At 57.7% G+C, this 22,857-nt stretch overlaps 4 protein-coding genes across 4 annotated transcripts; 3 read left to right on the forward strand and 1 right to left on the reverse strand.

The window, feature by feature from the left end:
* Window positions 1-5,259: 5,259 nt before the first annotated feature.
* On the forward strand, window positions 5,260-5,802 carry MFIFM68171_10373 (uncharacterized protein; the record flags this gene model as incomplete). Its single annotated transcript, XM_071065792.1, has 1 exon — window positions 5,260-5,802. The coding sequence occupies one exon, from the start codon at window positions 5,260-5,262 to the stop codon at window positions 5,800-5,802; it is 543 nt and encodes a 180-aa protein (XP_070921893.1).
* Window positions 5,803-6,894: 1,092 nt separating this feature from the next.
* On the forward strand, window positions 6,895-10,110 carry GPI13 (mannose-ethanolamine phosphotransferase gpi13; the record flags this gene model as incomplete). The annotated part of the gene is made up of 1 exon (XM_071065793.1): window positions 6,895-10,110. One exon carries the CDS (start codon window positions 6,895-6,897, stop codon window positions 10,108-10,110), a length of 3,216 nt encoding a protein of 1,071 aa, XP_070921894.1.
* A 1,024-nt stretch (window positions 10,111-11,134) lies between these two features.
* Window positions 11,135-13,701, reverse strand: MET6 (methionine-synthesizing 5-methyltetrahydropteroyltriglutamate--homocysteine methyltransferase; the record flags this gene model as incomplete). The annotated part of the gene is made up of 5 exons (XM_071065794.1): window positions 11,135-11,265; window positions 11,322-12,623; window positions 12,701-13,343; window positions 13,406-13,607; window positions 13,673-13,701. The coding sequence occupies 5 exons, from the start codon at window positions 13,699-13,701 to the stop codon at window positions 11,135-11,137; spliced, it is 2,307 nt and encodes a 768-aa protein (XP_070921895.1).
* A 1,408-nt stretch (window positions 13,702-15,109) lies between these two features.
* Window positions 15,110-19,598, forward strand: PAN1 (actin organization and endocytosis protein; the record flags this gene model as incomplete). Its single annotated transcript, XM_071065795.1, has 3 exons — window positions 15,110-15,780; window positions 15,845-18,364; window positions 18,419-19,598. The coding sequence occupies 3 exons, from the start codon at window positions 15,110-15,112 to the stop codon at window positions 19,596-19,598; spliced, it is 4,371 nt and encodes a 1,456-aa protein (XP_070921896.1).
* Between the last annotated feature and the right edge of the window lie 3,259 nt (window positions 19,599-22,857).

The raw sequence follows: 22,857 nt of genomic DNA on the forward strand, positions 1-22,857 counted from the left end.
GAATCCGTTTCTACGTTTCCGCTGCGACTGCTCGTCTTCGCTCGGGATACCAACGCTGGTAAAGTCGGGAAACCGACTAGGTCCAGTCTAATTGAGAATCGAGATATCAGCCAGGCATGCCAAACCCTCGAGCAACCCGCAGTGCTGCGAATCAAGCGGGGAAGCGTTGGGAAGTGTAGGGCATCACGGAGCAGGGTGTGCGCCAGGTAGGCGCCGCGGCTGCGACCCACAAGACCACAACTCCAAGGTAGGCAGACAAGACAATGATACCGAATGGGAGGAAGCGAGCACTCACCCCCGTCATGGTGTAACACGAGCTTCGTGTATGTACTGATAGTAGAGGTTGTGAAATAGGCGAACCGAGGCGCGCGAATGTCGATGTTCTAGAAGAAGCGGGCACAAAAGTCTGCCCGCACTAAAAGTACGACGAGATAAGGCAGGCAGGCAGGCAGGCAGGCAGGCAGGCTGGCTGGCTGGCTGACTGGAGCTTAAATCGTACTTCCGACGAAGACGGCCGGTCGCTGCGGGGGCTTGCCGAGCGCAACACCAGGCTACGCAGCTGTTTGCGGATAAAACTGGCGGCTGTCCTTGTACCGTTTCGTTAATGTGGCCTGGGTATCTGAAGGAAACTCGACAAACTTTCGGAACTGCACAGTTGTCGAAGCGAGGTCTGCGCGTAGGGAGGAACCGGACGGTTGGGAAGCGGTGGGGGGGAGGACGACTCGGTAAGGCTGATGCGTCCCACAGCACCACGAAACTAAAGTTTGAGCGGAGGGTGGTGGTGGGGAGTCGTTGGACGGCAAGACAAGGTTGGTAAGAAAGGTTAGATCAAGGACCAGGGTGCTAAGGTCCAGCCTCGAAGACGGCTCAGACACCCCAGCAGACAGCCCCAAAAAAGGCAGCTTTTCTGTGGGGGGGGGGGGGGGGGGAATCTTGGGACCCGGCGACCTTTTTTTAGGGGACTTGCCTTCCAGGGCAGGAGAGCAGAAGGGCAAAGGGGAGGGCACGAACTGCGGCCTATTGCTTCGGTTGACTTGACGGGCTCTCCACAGCAACCAGAATGCACTTCACTTGATCAACTTCTTGATGTCGCTTCGATGATACCTGTGGAAAATATCCGGTTCGGATGCCGGCAAACGTGATGTAGTTATATAGGGCATCCGAAAGGCGTCCCTAGTGCTCGCAGTGCTGTGTTGGGTGAGGGTGAACTGCTGTGCGGAAGGGAAATAGCTGGGTTCTGGTGCTATAGTTGATATGGTCGTCGCGCTAGAGCTGATTCTCGCGCCGCGGCGTGTCTGGCCGAGTCTGAGGCCTGCTCGGCTGCGTCGAAATGTGGGGCGAGCGACAATGCAGCAAAAGGGCCCCAACGAAAATGGGAACCTTACGTGCAAAAGAGCAGCAGCTATGTGACGCTGGCTGGGGTAATAGTTGGGGGGACAGTGCAACAGCCCGAGTGGCGGCTAGGCGTAGCAAGCTCTGGGAGACGGGCCTTTATTCAGCTGGACGGGAACTTCCACTCTCAACGGTGACTCCCGGCGTCTGTGCTGCTGTTCCTGATCGCGTGCAGGAAGCAAGCATGTGCAGCGTCGAGCGCACCGTGCCCGGTTCCGCAGCAACGGTGTTTTCGTCTGAACACCACAGTGTGGCGTTGGTTTTGCGTCTCAGCGTGTTGGTCTTCTGGCTGAGATTGCCGGCTAGCGATTGGCGATTGAGGGATCCGCACCCAGGGTCTGCTCCGTCTTGCGTAGGTGGATGTGGATGCGGATGAGTTTATAGGCCGAGGCGTCAATGCTCTAGGAATGCAACCCGCCGCAGAGGAAGGACGCCGCCGCTGTGATCATCCTCGACTTGGGGTCTGGCTGGCTCGACGTTTGGCCGTTAAATAGAGCGGCCAGAGTTAAAATCCGGGGAGTAAGAGGACCGGGAATGGCCAAGGGAGCTGGGCTTGTAGCAATGCCGGGCTACGGATGTATGTACCTATGGGCAATAAGTAGATACAGTCACCCGTGGCTCTCTCCTTCCTGCGAAAAAGGGGGCCCGGAAAAGTGCAACTCCCTCAACCAAAGCTCGAGGCGGATGCCGTCTGCAATTTGTAGAGCGGCCACATGGAGCCAACCGCACTCACGGCCCAAAGAACAACACTCACTCACTCATGTGCTAGAGAGCAAACCGTGCCCACCGTCGTTTGGGTGCATGGTATGCAGGGGACACAGAGAACTAATAAGCGGGACTCTCCGGTTCGACGGAGGGACTGTGAAATCGGGCAAAATCTGGCGTCAGATAACGCCATTGTGCAGCTGCCTGTGTCCCGCCCCGCTAGTGTACACTGGCCATCCTGCAGATCAGCTAAATCACTGGCATGGGGCCGTCCAGCGAGGCGTTGCCGCCTGTGTTTTTGGTGTGGTGATGTGCACCCGGGCCAGCAAGGGATGGCCCCCTCGGGCGAGACCAGGAATGCCCCTCATCTCCGCTGTGTGACGGGCCGAACGAGATCAACGCAATGTCTCTCGCGCCCTTGCCCTGGATGATCGATTTCGAGGTGCCTCTGAGCAGCTGAATCCGGGGTAGACTACGTGTAGCTGCCTCCCGCATCGTGATACCTGCCCCATGATTATCTCGATTTATCTGCTGGCATGCCTGCCTGGTTTGGGGAAGCAAGCGCAGCACCACCACTTTCTGTGCCGCACTCGCTCTCGACCTCGGCCCCCCCTCGTCTTAGGCCTACTGTGTACGCCGCAAGCCCAACCCGGACCAAGAGCCAGCCGTTGCACAGCCTCCCGATATGGACTTTCACGTACCCGACGTGCTGCCTCCGAGTGCTTGACAAACGGCGCAGTCTGGCTCGTGCGACATGGCTGGGCGGCTTGGTTTCCCTTGAATCTCACTTATCCGAGCGGTGCCAAGGACTATTATCAGTTTGTTTGGCCACCGTTTGCGGCCTTGTTTCAAAAGACAAAAACAAAGTGGGACAACCGGCAAAGGGCAGGAAATGGCAAGGAAATCGCACAGCAGCTTTACTGGGCGGCATGTGGATGTGTCGATCGCGAACCGCTCGCAGACATAGTCGTTCGTGCAGCGTCGTTACCGCTGCAGGGTAACGGCAACAGGGACAACTACTGTACAATGTACGGCTCCCTTGTTGGGCTTGGAGCCTGGACTTTGATGGTGGACCCGCCTTGGCAAGTCCTACCTTAGTCGGTCCGTGTAACCAACCGCCGCCCTCGCTCGGCCGGTTCCAGGTTTAAAGGGCCCAATCGGCCGGCGCCGTTTTCGGCCCCGTAGCTTTCAGTTCGTCCCCTCGACCTCCCGGTGTGGCTTTCAAACTAGCACTGCGGGCGCCAAACCCTCGCAGGTTCGGCTCGTAGGATGCTGCCATTAGTTAACCGTACCTTAAGCTTGAGCTTCGTATGAGCATGAGACGATGGCCATCCTCAAACGGTTCTCTCCAGCAAAGAATAAGCCTCCGTCTGCCGGAACATGGTTATGCGTTGGATGGACACGACAGCGCCCCCTTCCAACACAGATATACTCCGTTGATCCGACCAGTCCAGGTGAGTGCCGCGCCGAGGCCACACCTTCCATGTCGATGGCTAGCACTTGCAGCTGAGCGCCGCGGCCGGGGTTTTCCGGTAACTGTGTGTAGAAGCGACCTATCCGTCGCCTTCCGCTACGATGGTTGAAGACGTTTGCCTCAATCGAAGATATGTCAGACTTTTGAGAGACCTGGTGAAAGGCAACACTGGAATCTCGTTGCGCCGAATTGACATACGGGCCTTCGCTTGGCGCTGACAGGTCCTTGCGGCATTGCACAATGCCCGGTGCACCATCACATGAGGAAGGTTGCTGACTAGTGGGATGGCAGCATCGCTAACTGGAGGGCCATGACGATGCTCGCGTCCACAACGGGAGCTTGAAGTCCCGGGCATGCTGTACGCGTGCCTGCTGAAGTCGCAACCGCAAAGCCGAGGTTGGCGTATTATGTCACCTGTCCCGCCCATCATGGATACCGAAGAGGTGATATCCTATTTGGCCTTCGACGGCCCTGGGACTCCCTGTATTGAGTGCAGCTCTCCCGCAGTATCCGAAGGAACTCCATTCCATTAGCTTCCGTTGCAAAGGCTGCCTTTCCACAGTACAAGCGCAGGGGGAACGACTCTCCACAGTAAGAACTAGGACGGCATGGCCGGGGCTCCTTCTGGAAACTGCAGAACCCATGCTAGAACCCATGCCGCCTGATGGTTTCTTCCGTCACAAGAACTGCCGCCGACGGCAGCCTGGCGGTTGCCAGCGGACCAGAGAGCATATCTGTTGAGGACTGGTGAATGCGGCTTCGTCGATTGGGTGATTGGGTGATGAGCTCGGCGGCTAGAAATTGACCTCACCCCCTCCTTCCGCGGTAGAATGGGGCCGAGGATACCAATGTCAACACCAGCGTTTTCCCCGTTTACAGGTTCCCAGCAATTGTCCACCCCACCCAGATAATTAACAATGCGGATGTTTGTTCATGCTGGGAGACGGCCTGACAACGGAAGCCTGGGTTGGCGGGTCTGGGCCTCGAGTCTGGCGGATCTCTGCCACGGTTTTTGTGTGCACGAGCCAGCATCGGCAGGCTGCGAGCCAGGGGCGTTTTGGCGGGTGCCAAATTGAGACCCGCTTGCGTGCTGGGCTGGAGAATATATGATTGGCCCACGGTGGAATTGGGCGGACCGGTTCGTCCCAATCTGGCAAGCTCGCTGGCTAGGGTAGCACTGGATGCTCACATCCCCTGAGGCGGCGCAGCGGTACTTACTTGTGCAGGGCATCGCCTACCTGGGCTTCTCCTCACCTCCTCTTTTTTTCCCATCTCGAAGATCTCGTCGGCGTCACGGCTCAGGGGACTGTCTCTGTCATTCTTTCTGTCGTTCTTTCCGAACCCCCCCGCTGGGAATCGCTCCATGGTGTCGGCTTCACTCTTTTAGTCGATTTCCGCCTCGTTCATTTTTATCCATGCAGTCCCCGTGACAGACACGCGAGAATCCCCGTGGTACAAAGTCCCCGAAGCAGCCCTTGCGTACGTCGAATGCCTTCTCTTCACCCCTTCCGCGGTACGCGGCGCGCACAGCCGTGCGAAGGGGACCTGGATATGCCGCTAATCAGGGTTTTTCAATTTATAGCTTCAGCAGTCCATAACGCTATTGCTTCTGCATCGCATATCTGCCCAGATCAACACTCTCTAAACGAAGCACTCTTTAAACGACACACTCTTTAAGCATAACCGCAATGGACTCAATCGCACGGCTTGTTCCTCGGGCCGCCGAGCAGCCTAGCGATAATAGCTCAACTGTGAACCTCTTGATTGCTCTTCTCGTCCTCGTCTTCGTCGGTCTGCTGGTCTTTGCCTTCCTCGTTCTGATCCGGAGGATGCGGAGGCAGAGGCGGATGATGGACGAGACTCTGCCGCAGTACGAGGACGTTAAGCGGACGGGCAACCACCGGGGCCTCACGATCCAGACCGGCAAAGGCAACGGCCGGTCAAGCGTCATTGTCGTCAGCAACGGCCAGCCCATGCTGGCGAATCCCCAGTCGCCGCCTCACTCCCCCGACAACGTTCCCGAGATCCACATCACCTTCCCCGACGAGCAGGACGACCAAGGCCGGCCGAAGAGCGGCCGCGTTGTCGTGGTCCGTGTGGGCGACAGCACTGTCGGCCTCGAGCCTCTGCACGACGAGCAGCTCCCCGCCTACGAGAAGGAAAGCAGCACGCAATTCCATGCCATCGACATCGAAAAGATCGGCGGCTTGAAGGAGAAGGAGTTCCACTAAGTCGCACCGACAAACACCGAAGAGTAGCGGGAATGAGCTCTCGTTCGGCACGGACGAGCCGGACATCCTTACGATTTCATGGGCTTGCGGAGTTGCGAGGAACGGATTGGGAAACGGAAAAAGATACCATACACGCGCCGACACTACTTTCACTTCTAATTCGGGTGCTCTCGGCGTCCCGTCCCGGGTGTTTCAACATTGGCCAGGCAGTGATCGATTCCGGCAGGCCGGCCGAGGAAGCATGGGAGGCGCGCCGCTCCGACTAGACACCCCATGATACTGCGACACTCGCCGCATACATTCGACATTGGGATTTTGAAAGGAGATTTGAGGCGCGGCGGGCGCAGCCATATACATATCTAGGATGCGTTATTGGGTGGGCTTGTGGCATATTTGTATGGAGATATTCTTGTATTGTATAATTAATATTCGAAGCCAACCGTAAGGCGGGCCTTTCCATTTCTTGGATTCTACGCGGGGCCGGGCTTCCCGAGATTGGAGAGTTTCCGCGTTTCCGCCATACGGGACCAGCGCCACAGAGGGAGGTGCCGAGTGGAATCATTCGCTAAAAAACACGGGCGGTTCATCTGCGGAATACTGTGTACATGTTTCGATTTCCGGTCATCCCGGTAACTGGGATTGGGGTTGACACACCATTGGACCCAAGTATTCATTCCTTACCTCCCGCAAGTAATAATACTTTCAACAAGGGAGTCCAAGTTCGGGGTGATGGTAAAGTCAGGGTTAGGGCTCTGTGTGTATAGCTCATTAAGCTGACCCCCAAACTGGTGGGGATGCCCTCGCGTTCTCTGGAGACTCGGAATTTCCCAACTCTCTCAAACTTCCGAATAACGTTCCCAATGCCCTTCAAAATGTCGCATGTTTCTCCCATTCTTGTGGTGCATGTATAAAGGCCTCGCAATTCCAATGGCAGCTGGAGTTTCGCCGTGAACAGGACCCAGCAGGCTTTTCCCTTTTAATCTTTGGCTTCCGTCCCTTCCTCTGGGTCTCGTCCTTGCTATCTCAGACTTCGATTGATACCCCTTTTTCCCTCGCTCCGTCTCAGGTCCTCTTCGCTAGTTCCCGCCGACCATGCCGCCACCACAGCCGACGCCGAAGAAGGCGGTCCCCCCGCCCGATTACAAGACGGTCGCCGCGCAGTGGGAGGCCGCGAAGCGAGCTAAGGCGGCCGAGGATGCGGCGCGCAAGGGCGTTGACGAAAAGGAGGAGCGGGCACAAGTCAGCGAGCGCGAGCAGCGGCGGGCGCGGCTCGAGACGGCGCGTAAGGCGGACTACCAGGCCCGCTGGTTGTGGACGGCCGGCTTCTGGGTCTGGATGCTCTGCGTCCACTTTGTGGGCATCGCCTACTTCACTAGCGGCTTCCTACTGACGCGGCTCGTGCTAGAGGAGAAGTCGAGCTGCGAGGCGCCGCCGACGGCAAACCTGAGCATACCAGACGTGCTGCCGACGTGGCAGGGCAAGGGGACGGTCGACGGTGGCTGCTGGCACCCCAGGATGTTTGGGCGCGCCGTCGTGGTTGTGATCGATGCGCTGCGGTATGACTTCACCGTGCCGGTTGAGGACAATGCGCCGTTTCATAATGCGTTCCCATTCATGTACGAGACGGCCGTGAGAGAGCCCAGGAATGCATTCCTAAGACCGTTCATTGCCGATCCGCCGACGTCGACGCTACAGAGGCTGAAGGGCCTGACGACGGGGACATTGCCGACGCTGGTGGATCTGGGCAGTAGCTTCTCGGGCACGGCAATCGACGAAGATAACCTGTTGATGCAGCTCCGGGATGCCGGGAAGCGGATTGTGCACCTGGGAGACGACACGTGGGAGGCGCTGTTCCCCGGCTACTTCGTGGGCAACCTCAGCAGGGCCTACGACAGCTTCAACGTCTGGGACTTGCATACGGTCGATAATGGCGTGATGGAGCACATATTCCCCCTGATGAATAAGAAGGATGAGTGGGACCTCCTCGTCGGACACTGCCTGGGCGTTGACCACGCTGGCCATCGTTATGGGCCCGACCACCCCGAAATGACCAAGAAATTGCGTCAGATGGATGCGTTCATCCGGGACCTAGCAGCGACCGTGGACGATAAGACGGTCCTGATCGTGATGGGGGACCACGGCATGGACGGGAAGGGAGACCACGGCGGCGAGAGCGACGACGAGGTCCAGGCTGCTTTGTGGATGTACTCCCCGAAAGGCATCTTCGGCAGGACGAAGCCCGAGTACGCCACACCTCCGGCTACCGCCGAGATCCGCGCCGTCAACCAGATTGATCTCGTTCCCACCTTGGCACTGCTGATGGGTATTCCTATTCCCTTCAATAACCTCGGACGGCCAATCGAGGAGGCCTTTGCTGGCGCTGCCGGTACTGCCTGGGATAACCTGGCTGCGGCGGAAAGAGTGACGGCGGCTGGTATCAAGCGGTATCAGACGTCCTATTTTGCCGCCCGCGGGATTGAGCAGTCTTCTGCTCCTGGCTCTCCTGCTGATCTCTGGGATAAGGCTGAGGCTCTTGTCGCCCAGGGCAAGAAGCAAGATTGGGCTGCAGTGTTCTCGGCTTTCGCCGCGTATCAGGAAGAGACGCTGCACCGATGCAAGGGCCTATGGGCGAGATTTGACCTTAAGAACATGATTCTGGGCATTGCCATCATGGTCGCTGGAGTTGTCGTTCTTCTCGTCTACGTCTCCAAGGGCGAAGACGACGATGTCATTGATGATCCCGAGCTAGATCTCGCCGAGAAGAGCTTGGAGCTACAGGGAATCAAAGCTGACGCAGAGCCGATTCCTTCTGACGGCCTAGACAAGCGTCTAGTTTCTGCAGCCCTCCTCGGTGCGCTGCCCGGCTTCTTCGGCGGCATGCTCCACTCCTTTGTCGCTGGGACTGGCGACTGGTACCGAGGTTCTGCGCTCGCAGCGCTGACAAGCCTCGCGACAGTCCTGGTGTCGATGCACGAGGCGCCAGCGACGCTGCTGAACATCCTACCGAGGACATTCTGGGGATGGATGGCGGTGGTCTTCACGGTTAGCCAGTCCGTCGGCTTTGCGTCTAACTCGTACACAATCTGGGAAGACTCAATCCTCCTGTTCTTCATCACAACATTCGGTTTTGTCACTGCCCTGTCCGCGCTTAGACTGCCCTCCCTCACCGACCGTTACCTGAGTATCTACCACTCAGTCCTCTTCGTCCTTCTCGGCCGCCTCGCTTCCTACTCCAAGCTCTGCCGCGAAGAGCAGATGCCCTATTGCACGTCGACCTACTACGCCTCTGCGACGTCCTCGACCTCAGCCCCCTGGCAGCTCGTAATTCCTTTCCTCGTCTGCCTCATCCTCCCATCCATCATCAAGGCGTATCTCCAACCAACCCGATCGTACGAAGGCCTCGCTCCAGCCTGGATCGGCTACGTCTTCCGCACAGGCCTCTTTATGTCAGCCCTTTACTGGCTCCTGGACGCGGCGGACAATGGCAACTGGATACCGGGCCTCCCAGAGAAGACCCTGAAGAACATCTCGGTTTACACAGCCCAGATGGTCCTCGGCCTGGCCCTCGTCGCCGGCACGACGGCCTTCATCTGGGCGCCGCCCTGCGTCGCCATCGTTACATCGGCCTCGCCATCCCAGCCGGGCAGAGCTCAAGTCGCGATCATGGGCTACGCCAACGCCCACGGCGCGCGGTACCTCCTCCTCCCGCTCAACATCCTCGGCGCCTGCTTCCTCCTCTCCAAGCCCATGGGCGCCGGGGCCCTGGGCCTCATGACATGGCAGATCCTCGCCCTCCTCGAGATCCTCGACCTCAACAACCTCACCGCCTCCGCCATCGGGCCCGTCATGCTCGCTCTCCTCGGCGCCTTCCACTTCTTCAAGACGGGCCACCAGGCCGTCCTGAGCTCCATCCAGTGGGACAGCGCCTTCATCCCCCTCTTCTCGGTCCGCTACCCTTACAGCCCGTTGGTCGTCACGCTCAACACCCTGGCCGGCCAGATCCTCGCCGCCTCGGCCGTGCCCCTCCTCGTCCTCTGGAAGGCCGGCCCCAAGCGCAGGGGCATCCTCCGGGCCGTCAGCCGCGCCCTGGGCGCCTTCGTCGCCTACTTTGCCGTCGAGAGCCTCGCCACCATGGCCTGGGCCGGCCACCTGCGCCGGCACCTGATGCTGTACCGCGTCTTCAGCCCCCGCTTCATGACGGCCGCCGTGGTGCTGCTGGTCGTGGACGTGGTGGGCATCGTGGTGGCGCTCGCGGGGACGCGGTGCAACACCGTGGCCATTGGCGAGGTGTTTGGGTGGGCCGAGTAAAAAGTCGGGCAGCAAAACCGAGACAATAAGATATATACATATACATATATATATATATATGTGTGTGTGTGTGTGTGTGTGTGTGTGTGTGTGTGTGTGTGTGTGTGTGTGTGTGTGTGTGTGTGTGTGTGTTGTTGTGAAGGCGGAAGGATGTGACTTTGAATGTGTAGATTTATTGACCGGGAAACATCATATCTAGATCTCTGGGTTTTGGAAGGGTCTACTACTGTACATAATATCTAGATAGCCTAGAGGCAAAACGAGAAACAGTTCATTTGTGGTACACCGCTTAGCGTGTCATGTTTAGGGACGGTCTCTCGCAGCCTATGCGAGTAACGTATATAGCATATTCCCACTCGCCGGCTGTGGCTTCGAAGCGACTATGCTCTTCCAACACGGTATTGGCCCATATAGTGAGGCACCTGGAGGTGCTCATGTCATAGAACTATCATATATATGCGATAGATATCTCCACGCGACTGTTGCTTGGGCATCATGTATTATCTCCGTCGCAAACGGCCCGCCTTACAAACATACATAAACATGGTCCTAATCTGGAAGCAGCCTCCCGCCCCAAGCCAAGTCTGAACGACTTCACACGCGCACTGCTTGGTGAAGGCAGATCGTGTCCCGGCTAAGAACAGCACCTTGTTGAAGACGCCGTTCACAGCTATGTACTGACCGATTACGAAACCCAATTTCCTGCGCCAACACCGGACCCAATGAATCCTTTTTTTTTTTTTTTTTTCACCACCTTTGACCGCGAAACGCCGTGTTGAGTATGGCGACCCCCTCCCGATTATGCTAATGCTGTTGAACCAGATCCGGATTTTCCCCTTGCCCACTAACGCCGAGTTGAGAATGGCGCTCTCGAGGTATCATCTATCGTTACCCATTTGTTTTTTTGTAAATAACCCGCTAGTGAACCCCAAAAATGCTAATGCTGTTGAAAAAAAAAAAAATCCGGTAAAGCATACGACACCATCGATAGATGATGCCTTTGTGAGCTATTATGTCAAGGCGTTTAAGCCTTCGAGTACTGCTCACGGAAGTACTTGGCAGCGTTGACCATGTGGGTGAGGGCACCCTTGACCTCATCCCACTTGCGCGTCTTCAGACCGCAGTCAGGGTTGATCCAGAGCTGCTCAGGGCGGACTATTATTTCAGTTAGTACGAGCTCACATAGGAAAGCAGACTGCTGCTAAACTTACGGTACTGAAGCATCTCCTGGATGCGCTGCTTGAACTCCTCCTCAGGAGGAACACGAGGGCTGTGGATGTCATAGACACCAGGGCCAATATGACGAGGATACGCCTCGTCAATGAAGACCTTGAGGAGCTTAGCATCCGACTTCGAGTTCTCGATGGAGAGAACATCGGCATCCAACGCGGCGATGGCGTGGAAGAAGTCCTGGAACTCAGAGTAGCAAAAGTGAGAATGAATCTGAGTCGAGTCCTCAACACCAGCCGTGGCCAGCTTGAAGCTGTTGACGGCCCACTTAAGGTAGGCATCGCGCTCCGAGCCTTTCCTCAGAGGAAGACCCTCACGCAGGGCAGGCTCATCCACCTGGATGACGTAGATGCCGTTCTTCTCGAGGTCGACAACCTCGTCACGGAGGGCCAGAGCGAGCTGCTGGCACTGGACAGACTGGTGGACATCGTCGCGGGGGAATGACCACCGCAGGCAAGTGACGGGGCCAGTAAGCATGCCCTTCATGGGCTTCTTCGAGACAGAAGCAGCATACTTGGATTCCTTGACTGTCATGGGAGCGGGGCGGGAAATGTCGCCGACAATGATGGGGGGGCGGACGCAGCGAGAGCCATAGGACTGGACCCAAGCGTGCGTTGTGAAGACGTAACCGTCCAGGCGCTCGCCGAAGTACTGGACCATGTCGTTACGCTCAGGCTCGCCATGGACGTAGACGTCAAGGCCAAGCTCGTCCTGGATCTGGATGGCGAGGTCGATCTCCTTCTTGATGAAGTCATCGTACTGCTCAGCAGAGATCTCACCCTTGGTAAACTTGTTCCGCTGAACACGGATCTCGCTGGTCTGAGGGAAGGACCCGATGGTGGTGGTGGGGAACAGGGGAAGGCTGAGGTGGGTCTTCTGCTGTGCGTACCGATTCTCGAAAGGAGATTTGCGGTTGTGCATCTCAGGGGTGACTTGGGCCTGACGCTCCTTGACCTTGGGGTCGTTGGTGCGGGTGGACTCAGCACGCGCCTTCATGGCGGCAGCGTTGGCATCGAGCTCAGCGCGGACAGCCTCAGGGTTGGTCACGGCCTTGGCAAGGATGGCAACTTCCCTGACCTTCTCACTGGCGAAGGAGAACCACTCGTAGACATCCGCGGGAAGCTTCTTCTCGCTAGCGAGAGTGTGGGGAGTGTGCAGGAGGGAGCTGGAGGTGGCAACGATGACGCGGTCCTGACCAAGGGCCTTGACGGCGGTCTGGAGTAGGCCAAGAGACTTCTGGAAGTTATTTTTCCAGATGTTGCGGCCATCAACGACACCGGCGGCTATTTGCCCAAGTTAGTTCGCATTCTTGGTGATAGGAAGTCAGAGAATCCAGATGGGGTGAGGAGGGTTCACTAACAGAGGATCTGCTTGGGGCCGAGCTGCCCGATAACAGCCTCGAGCTGCTCAGGGTGGCGGACCAGGTCGACATGGAGACCATGGAGGTTGGCAAAAGCCGGGAGGACGTCAAAGTTGTGGACAATGTCGCCGAAGTAAGTGGCGATGACGATGGAAGGGGCAGCGCTGCCTAGGGCGCCGATAGCCTCATAAGCAGGCTTGAAGGCGTTCTTGACCTCAGGCCGGAGGTCGAAGACGAGGACCGGCTCGTCAATCTGGACGCTCTCAGCGCCGGCAGCCTTGAGGGCTTTCAGGAGCTCAACGTAGACAGGAACGAGCTTGTCAAGGAGAGTGATGGGGTCAACGGTAGAGCCACGGTCGGCCTTGCCGAGAGCAAGGAAAGAGACGGGGCCGAGGAGAACGGGCCTGGTCTGGAAGCCGGCCTCCTTCGCCTCGAGGAACTCCCGAACGGGCTTGGGGTCCTTGGCAAGAGAGAAGGTCTGATTGTCCTGGAGGGTGGGCTTGACATAGTGGTAGTTGGAGTCGAACCACTTGACCATCTCAAGGGCGGGGACGTCCACACCGCCCTTTTGGTGGCCACGGCCCATGGCAAAGTACTCATCGAGCGGGGACAGCTTCTGCGAGGTGTACCGTTCGGGGACGGCCTGTGTAACGGGGTTGATCAGTCGAGGATATAGGAGGCAACTGATCCTGGGGTTTCACGTACATTGAAGAGCTGGATGTGGTCGAGCACGTGGTCATAGTAGGCAAAGTCATTCGACGGGATGATGTCAACGCCAGCATCCTTCTGGATTTTCCAGTGGGCGAGACGGAGCCTCTTGCCCTCGGCGAGGAGATCGGCCTGCGAGATCTTGTCGGCCCAGTAGGCCTCGTTGGCCTTCTTGAGGTCCCGGAGGACTCCCATGCGGCTATACAGCAACCGTCAATGCCCGGCCTGATAGAAAGCCACAGCAGGCAAGCCAATTGAACTTACGGGAAGCCCAGAACCGATGACTGAACCATCTTTTGGTGCGGGGGAGGGGTCAACTGGGTATCAAGGATTCAAATGTGGGGTAGCAGAGCAAGCAGAGACCTCGCTTCCTGTGCCTGCTTCCAGGAAAAAAAAATCTAGAACGTGTGAAGGTTTGAGAAAATTGGGAGGGGCGAGGATGTGGGAGAAGTAGCGAGAAAAAGGAGAAAGCCAGGTGCGACCTGAGGTGCAGGAGAGCGAGAATTTGACTTCCAGGAGCTGGGCCGTGATCGGTGGGGGGGCGACGTCCCACCGCAACTTTCGGAGCCCGACAAACCCTGGGAGGGAAGCTTGGAGGGTAATCGAGGCCGGGATGTGGGGCAGTGACCGTAAATTTTCGGCGCATTCGGCGTTTTGCGTACGGTGCGAAGCTTGTGCCAAAGGCCCGCAGCTCTGTGTCGTGCAGTCTGGGTGTCTGAGTGTCTTGGGGTGCCCTGCTTACACCTCACATTGCCCCTTTGCAGTTTACGAACGTTATTGTTGGTGCGGATGATGTGACCGAGTCCCGAGTCGACCCGGTTTTCTCTCCCTACCCCAATGGAGGGAAACTCCGTGAACCGGGCTCCAGTCGATTGCTCTGCAGTCCGATCCGCCCAATACGACCCTCCCGACATCGAGGGTCTCTGTGTGAGACAAAAAAATCCCACCCTACATCTCTCGAGACTATAGTTGCCGGCCGAGACCGTTAGGCCCTTAATTGCTTCGATCGAGATCTCCTTTAAATATGTCACAATTCCTCGATCATCTGATGGACGAAGCTGCTCTTCCACCAATACATTCTGGACCCCGAAGATCTGATTCCACGAGTGAGACATGAGCTAACATGACACAACCTGCTGAACGTTCGTTATCTGCGGGGTTGCTAACGGACCGGAGGTCTAGTGCCAAGAGCCCCCTCTCACCCCATGCGCTTGCAGACGCTTACCTGTGTTCATGCCTAAGGCACAATAGCTCTACAAATTAATGCCTGGGGCTAAAATGGAACAACGTCGGGCCACTGCCCGGAAATCTGAGTCAGCAAGTCTGCTTAGATGCATATCTGTGATATGCACATATCAGCATCAATTTCGGTTCTGTGCTCTGGCGAGATGATGCAGCGACGGGAAGGAGGCCTGTGCCCCAAACCCAAACCGAGGACTGGAGCCAGGAGCCAGGAGAGCCGACAACTGGCTGTCTTTTCAGCCTCGCACAGGGCTTCGTCATCGCCGTCACCGTCTCCGGAAGCTCGGCCTACACTCTTTGGATTTCCCCGACTAGATACTTCAGCATTTTAGTCATTTTCTCTCGATTTCTGCCGCAAATCCCGCAGACGCGCGGCGATTTGGTCGCTTTCCAACTTCCAATCCCGTCTTCTCCTTTTCCGTAACCGCCCCCCGGACTGAGCTGCTCATCGCCCGCGCCATGTACTCGAATCCGAATTCCTACCTCGGTGGGAACAGTCTCCGCCCCGGCACCCAGCAATATGGCGGTTCGTTCGGTGCCGGAGCTGGTCAGCAGCAACAACAACAGCCGCAGCCCGGCCCGTTCGCCCCGCAGCCGACGGGCTTCGGACAAGCGCCGCTCCAGCAGCAGTACACCGGCTACCCGGGCTTACAGCCGCCGCAAGGTGCCGGGCTGCTCCAACCGCAGTTCACAGGCTTCGGGCAGACTCCCCAGCAGAACATGCAGTCCGCCGTGCCACCAATGCCCGCGATTCCCCAGCAGTTCCAGCAGCAGTTCCAGCAGCAACAGCAACAGCAACAGCCAAGTCCCTTTGCCGCCGCCCCACCTCAAGCTCCTCCCCAGGGGATGGCAGCGCCTCCCACTCCCGTGAAGCCGCAGCCAACAGGCTTTCATGAGATGGCCGCCTCTTTCCAGACCGCCGGCGGTGCGCAGCCAAAGGCGACGGCCCCAAGGAAGGCGAACAAGGTTCCCAATATCCGTCTCTCATTCATCACGGCCCATGACCAGGCCAAGTTTGAGACATTGTTCAAATCTGCTGTGGGCGACGGGCAGACTACCATGTCAGGGGAGAAGGCGAGAGATCTTTTGTTGCGGTCAAGGTTGGATGGCGACTCGCTATCTCACATCTGGTAGGTGATATAGCGAGTGTCGTGGCGTCCATACTTGGTAGAGGATACTGACCTTGGTGTTCAGGACGCTGGCCGATACCACTAGATCAGGGCAGCTTCATTTTCCGGAATTCGCCCTCGCCATGTATCTCTGCAACCTGAAGCTGACCGGAAAGACCCTCCCACCGACTTTGCCTGAGAACATCAAGAACGAGGTCTCTAGCATGGTGGACATTATTAACTTCAGTGTTGCGGAGGAAGCCGCGTCGAGTTCTACTCCTACTACTAACGCCCCTGATTTTGCTCTACGGCAGAGCACGGCTACTCCCCCGACAATCCAGCACCCGCAGCCGCAGCCGTCGAACTCGCAGCTTCTCCAGGCTCAGATGACGGGCTTCCCCACCCAGCAGACCGGCTTCTTAGGTCAGAACCTTCAGGCACAGCCTACTGGGATGCCTCAGCCGACAGGGTACACCGGCCCACGACCGCCGATGCCGCCGATGCCTACTGGATACGGCTCAAACCTATCGCCAAATGCCGGCCCCGGTGGCATGGTTGCGCCACTGAACGCTCAGCCCACCGGGCGCCCTGGGCAGTGGGGCCTCGTCAACACACCCGCCACTGGTCTGCCGAACATCGATGCCTTGCAGGCGCGCATGATGCCTCAGCAAGGCCGTGAGCAGCAAAATTACACCACTGCCGGCCTCCAAGGAAACGCCGTTATCCCTTGGGCAATCACCAAAGATGAGAAGACCAGATACGATTCGCTCTTCCGGGCATGGGACGGCCTGAACAAAGGGTACATCGGGGGCGACCAGGCGATTGAGATCTTTGGCCAGAGCGGTCTGGAGAAGCCGGATCTTGAACGGATCTGGACCCTCGCCGATAATGGTAACAAGGGACGCCTGGATCTTGACGAGTTTGCGGTGGCTATGCATCTGATCTACCGCAAGCTTAACGGCTATCCGATCCCTAACCAACTGCCCCCTGAGTTGGTGCCCCCTTCCACCCGAAATTTTAGTGAATCCATCGGCACTATCAAGAACATGCTTCACAAGGAGTCGGATTTCCGAAAGAACTCGGGTGCGGCGCTATTGCCACAAAAGACCGGAGTGAGCTATCTCAAGAGCCACTCGTTTAGGGGTGCTGGGGGAGCCGCTGGCGGCCGCAAGGACGCTACGGTCTTCAAGAACAACGATGACGAGGTTGGTTACCGGTCTAGCGCGCGCCGCAGGGTCGGTGCTTCTTCTCCCCGCCCGGATTCGCCGGCATCTGTGACTTCCAACGAGGAGTTGACCCTGGACCAATTGCGGAAGAAGATCAAAGAGAAGCAGGTCCTTCTCGATGCCATGGATTTCGCCGATGAGAAGAATGCGGAGGAGGACGACATTCTGGATAGGCGTGACCGCCGCGAGGCCGAGGAACTCTATCGTCGCATCAGGAGGATTCAGGAAGGCATTGACAATCATCCAGATGCCTCGCTAATTAGTGGGGACTCGGAAGCCGAGCGGAGGGCTCTCAAGCGCCAACTGCAGAACCTGACTGACCGTATCCCGGACTTGGCATCCCAGGTCAGGAAGACTGAGAAGGCGATCGCGGAGGCGAGACTGGAGCTATTCCGCCTGAAGGATGCGAAAGCTCACCCAGGCAGTGCCTCCGCCATCATTGGGACAGGCCCTGGCGGCACCATCACCGAGTCCGACAGGCTCAAGGCGCGAGCCAAAGCTATGATGCAGCAGCGCACTGCTGCGCTGACAGGCAAGAAGATCGATGTCGGTAGCGAGGACCTGGACGCACCGAAGCGACTCGAGGAGGAGAACATCAAGGTGAGGACGGAGAAGGAAACGAATGAACGGATGGTCCGAGATGTCGAGGACAGCGTTCGCGAATTTGCCAAAGGCATCGAAGACAGTCTCAAGGAGGGCACCCAGGACTCTACCACCGAGCACGAGAGGCGGCGCTGGGAGGATGGCCTTGGCGTTGAGGACGAGGTCCGGGATTTTATCTACGACCTACAACGGTCCAGCCGTGCGGCTCGTATCAGAGCACAAGACCGTCACGGCGGCCGCCAGTCAACACAGGAGCCCGTCAGGGCGGAGGCCTCTCCGGCCACTCGGGTTGAGAGCCCTTCTACCATCTCCCGTAACTCCACTCCGACCACTACTACAGCCGCATCAGGTGGATCATACTCGGCGTACAAGACACCCGAGGAGCGGGCCGCCTTCATTAAGCAACAGGCTGAACAGCGCATGGCAGAGCGGCTTGCTGCCTTGGGCATCAAGGCTCCCACGAAACCCGGAGAGACGGCGGCTCAGCGAATGGAACGGGAAAAGGCTGAGAGGGCTGCCAAGTTACGCCAGGCGGAGGAGGAAGATGCTCGTCTCGAAGCCGAGAGACAGGCTAGGATTGCTGCGGAACAAGGGCTGCCGCCACCAGCAGCACAGGCCCCGAAAGCCGATATCAAGAAGCCTCCTCCGCCCCCTAGCCGGAAGGCGGGCAAGGTTGACGACAAGCGGGCTGAGGAAGAGCTCGCTGCCAAGAAGGCAGAGGAAGAGCGGCTGGAGCGAGAGCGGGAAGAACAGGCAAACGCCACTCGAGAACTCGAGTAAGTCTAAGGGAGGCACCATATCGTTAAAACCTTTGCTAATCTGTCACTCAGGGAGCGTGCAAGAGCTCAAGAGGAGGAGCTGGCCAGAGAGCGTGAAGATGCCGACGCTCGCTTAAAAGCCCTCGAGGAGCAAGTCCGGCAAGGCAAGTTGAAGAAGGAGGAAGAGAAGCGGAGAAAGAAGGCGGCACTGGCCGAAGCGAAGGAAAAGGAGGCCAAGCTTGCTCAGCGCCGAGCCGAGATCGAGGCCGCTCGTAAGCGCGAGGAAGAACTCCGCAAGCAACTAGAAGCTATGGAGGAGGAAAGCTCGTCCGACGACGACGAGGGCCCAGAACAAATCACACCTCAAGCTTCGACGCCAACCTTGGGCGGTAGCCAGATTGGCAGCCAGGAGCTAGAGCGCAAGCCCACGCCGCCGCCGGCCCCTGTGGCTTCTCCGCCGCAAATCATCACATCCAGCCCTCCGGCCGAGACAGAGAGCCGCAACCCCTACTTCAGGATGATGTCGCAATCCTCGGAGTCGCCATCAGCTCCCGCGGCCCCAGCAGCTCCCCAAGCTCCGGTAGCTCCAGCTCCAGCTCCCCCAGTAGCCCCGCCGCCGCCTCCTCAGCCTGACGTCTCGACCAATCCCTTTCACCGCATGACGCAGGCGGCAGCTCCGACAGCTCCTTCTATCCCGGCGTCGAGAAGGCGTCTCGATGACGATGGATGGGGCTCTGACAAGGAGGAGGAAGATGAAGACTCGGACGACGATAGGCCGGGCGGCAAGAGCGCAGCTCAGCTTGCGTCCATCTTGTTCGGCACCATGGCGCCACCGCGTCCGCTGTCTGCAACTGGCGACAAGCCCACCGAGTCTCCGCCCATGAGCGCTCCGATTTCACCGGCTCCCCAAGAGACATCACTGCCGACGGTAGCAGCCCCCCCCGCGCCCCCGCCGCCGCCTCCACCGATGCCTAGTGCCGGCCCGAGCGCTCCTCCGCCACCGCCTCCTCCCCCGCCGATGCCCGCTACTGGAGCGCCGGCAACCCCCCCACCGCCGCCGCCGATTCCTGGTATGGGTCCACCGCCGCCGCCGCCGCCGCCGCCACCTCCAGCAGCAGGCGACATGCCGGCTCCACCAGCGGGTGGTCGTCCTGCGGGCTTCCTGGGTGAAATCCAAGCGGGCAAGGCCCTCAGGAAGACGACTACGCGAGACAAGAGTGGAGCAACTGTGGCAGGCCGTGTTCTCGATTAATATATTTGTTCATGCGACCCCAGCCCGTGCGGCGTACCCGAATGGCTCGCGGGGACGGCAGGGAACCAATACACGGGGAAAGGGTGGGGTCGGACGTAATCGTCGGGTTGTGTGTGGACGAGTGGGTTGCGTTCTCAATAGTGCGTAGCACCCGGTTGGTAGTTTTGCCCAAGGGATCTGCCGAGTGCTACCGCCCTACCTTTGCATACATCGACCTATTATCATAGTAGTTTAACCCAAGCCTGGCTTTTTCTTCTTTTTCCCCTCCCCCATATGTGGGTCGTTCTCGAATATACTGCCGTGCTTACTTGGAGTTAGGTGATTGCACCCACCCTAACTCTTCTCCACTCTATTCATCCCTTTGCTCCCCGGCGGCCGACGGGCGGATTATGTAATCAGTGGTGCGCTACATCCGTCATCGAGGGAGGCCACACCACACACTTCTCTGTAGCCCTTGCATCATGTCGATCTCTTTCGGCCCCGACAACTTGGGGGGTGTTGAGACAGTACCGCCGGTCAGTACCGACAAGCCGTCGGCGTATGAATCAGATGCATGCACTTAGATCACTCACTCAGGCACATATGTAACCAGTGTCATTCTGGCCGGTATTGCTATTTAGCTTCGGCAGATCCTAGTGTGGGATGTAAAGCTGCATTCTTTGCTTTAATTGCGTGCTCAGGTTGAGGCGGTAGGGTAAGTCGACTTGCGAATTGCTTGCGTTGAGGCGTATGTATGTACTACGTACGTTATGGGTGTGTCTGTGTACCTGCAGCGCCACCATGCTTGGGATCTGGGGGTTCCGTCAGAACGCTACGGTACCTACCATTGGGGAATTGACGTCCATTTGAGGCCCGGCTCCTATGAGCGACCTTTTCGAGTGGTACTCTACTCAAGACTGTAGCTACATAGAACCTTAGGCCCAACCTTACGGACAACACGGACAAAATGACAATAATACTGGTACTGGACAATGATATCAGACATGCTGCAGCCTGGACTGTAAGGCGGGGGAAGAAGAAGGGAGGGGGTTATGTGGGGACTGCGGCTTGCGAAAAGGGTAGGACGCTTTCGATTGTATAATAGGTACGAAGCTTACGATGTAGAGATCGCGATGCGATGCGGTAGAGCTTAATCGCGATGGCAATCACCGCTGTATCTCTCCGTTGGGACAGGTGAGTTGGCTTTGGACTGCCGGTGTCAATTGCAGACCCGAGATACCTCGCCCTATGGATGAAACTTTGAAACGCGCTTAGAGGCAAGGGGTACATTCCATCAGCCCATCATCCTGCCATAAGTTCTAGTTGTGCTTAGAATAACCTGCCCCATGCACAGTACCCCAGTGCGCCTGCACTCCGCAATTTACTACGAGGTTTCACAGGAGGTACGTGCGTGCAAGTGTTGGTTGGCCAGACTGAACTGGTGAATGAGCACGACTTTGGGGTACTTCAATACTATTTAAAAGTAAAGAGGAAGAGGGAAATGGAAGAAAAAAAGAAGAAGAAAATAAACCCATTAGGTTGAGTATCGATATAAGGTTTTTGTTATTGACAGTGTACTTTTGTCACCGTCGGTTGTGGCCATCATGGTGCATCACCATCCAAGAGCAGTCCAAGACGATCGGGATGCCCGGTGACAAGGTCGATTTACGAGCTCCGGAGACAGACAGCCCTATTGTGGGCTGTAATGTAGCAGGGGATGTCCTCGGGATTATTCTGGCCCTGGGCGAAGGCAGAACTGGGGTGCCATCGAAGGATCACCGGGATTCGCAGGACCACCAACGCTCGTCCTTCACTGCTGCCTCTTGCTTCTCTACCACTGCCAGGCAGAGGTTAGTGTTCCTATAAATGGGAATTCCTTATTGGGCAGGGATGACGCGCTCTACACATCAGTCGCAATCCCCAGAGTTAGTCTCGGACGCGACGGGAATGTGCGAGGGAGAGCAAGAATTTCCTCGCTAATTTCCGCGGCTGCGTGAAAGCTGTTCAGGCCCAGTTTGTGAGTCAACGGAAGACCCATCGGCCTTGATAAAACCCGCCGGGGTTTGTGTAGTCTTGGAATCAAGAATCGGCCTTGCTCAGAGGGGTCGGCAGATATGCCCGGAAAGCCGGAAAGCCCAAGATTCTGGCCGGACGGACCGTGGCCATCGCGATCTGAATTCGGGCAGACTCGCGACACGGAGGGAGCTGAAGACGCAGCCGGCAATGCATCAAGCACCATGCCGGTGTCTTTTTGGAGCTGGCCTTTGGGCGTGCTGCTGGTGTCATCTGTGGATCTGGATGACACTGGGCCGATCTTGAAAGCGGGTCGCCGCTGATAGCCAATGATGTCACTCGCCGATCGGTCTATCAAACCATCCCTTGGTCGCGAAAGTCCAGGCCCATCCCGAGCAAGCGAGGGCCGGATAAGGACGGTCGATAAGGGTCCTGACGAGATGCGCTGCGTCGCAAAAGTACGAAATGGCGATCGGTGAGAGAGGTCTGGGTGATGGGCCTCTTTAGAATCACATACCTAGCTTCCTTTCATGCTGCTCTGCCCACATTTCTCGCCTAGACCCGAGGAAGCGGGGTTGTGAGGCGCACACTCCGTGAACCTTGGGGCGTTGGGAGCTGAGCATTGAGGCTTTGCACAGTGGGCGAGTTGGAAACCCCGCGTCTCGGGGCCCAATGGCGGGCTCTGATTGGCTGGAAGCCACCGACAACGCGACCGAGACACGAAGGCTCGCGTCCAGTGGATCCAATTTGATAAACAAAACCGCGGCGTCGCTGCTATCCGGCGTCACCCAACCATCGCGGCAGAGCCAACCAAACGCCGCCTGTCCAGTCTTTGCCGAACATGCTTGACTACTACCCCACCCGCTTCTTGTCCTCTCGTGCACCGCAGTAGTGCTTTGGCTCGTTCGAGCCAGACCGTTGAGTGCTCGTCAGACTGCAGCCGTCTCGAGTTGCTGTCCATCTGTCGGCCGCGATCTTCTGCAGCAAACTCAGAACACTCGCAGGACGGGGGCCACCGTCGCGGCCAGCACTCCGGCCATCGCGCATTGCACAGCCCACGAGAGAAAAGTCTTTAATCCGGGCATCTAACTCCCATTTTGCTGCGCGCATGGTCCGCTTGATGGAACTTAGCGAAGACATCGCTTTGACGACATCACCGAGAGCCACAGGGCCTGCCGACCGCCTAATAAACCACCACTTCACCTCCGCTCGGGGACAAGCTCTGCCGCATCCCTGCACCCGGCCCTCAATCCTAGTCCTTGGCCAT

This window comes from Madurella fahalii, assembly GCF_045866475.1.
Source record: "Madurella fahalii IFM 68171 DNA, scaffold_6, whole genome shotgun sequence".
NCBI classification, from domain to species: Eukaryota; Fungi; Ascomycota; class Sordariomycetes; order Sordariales; genus Madurella; species Madurella fahalii.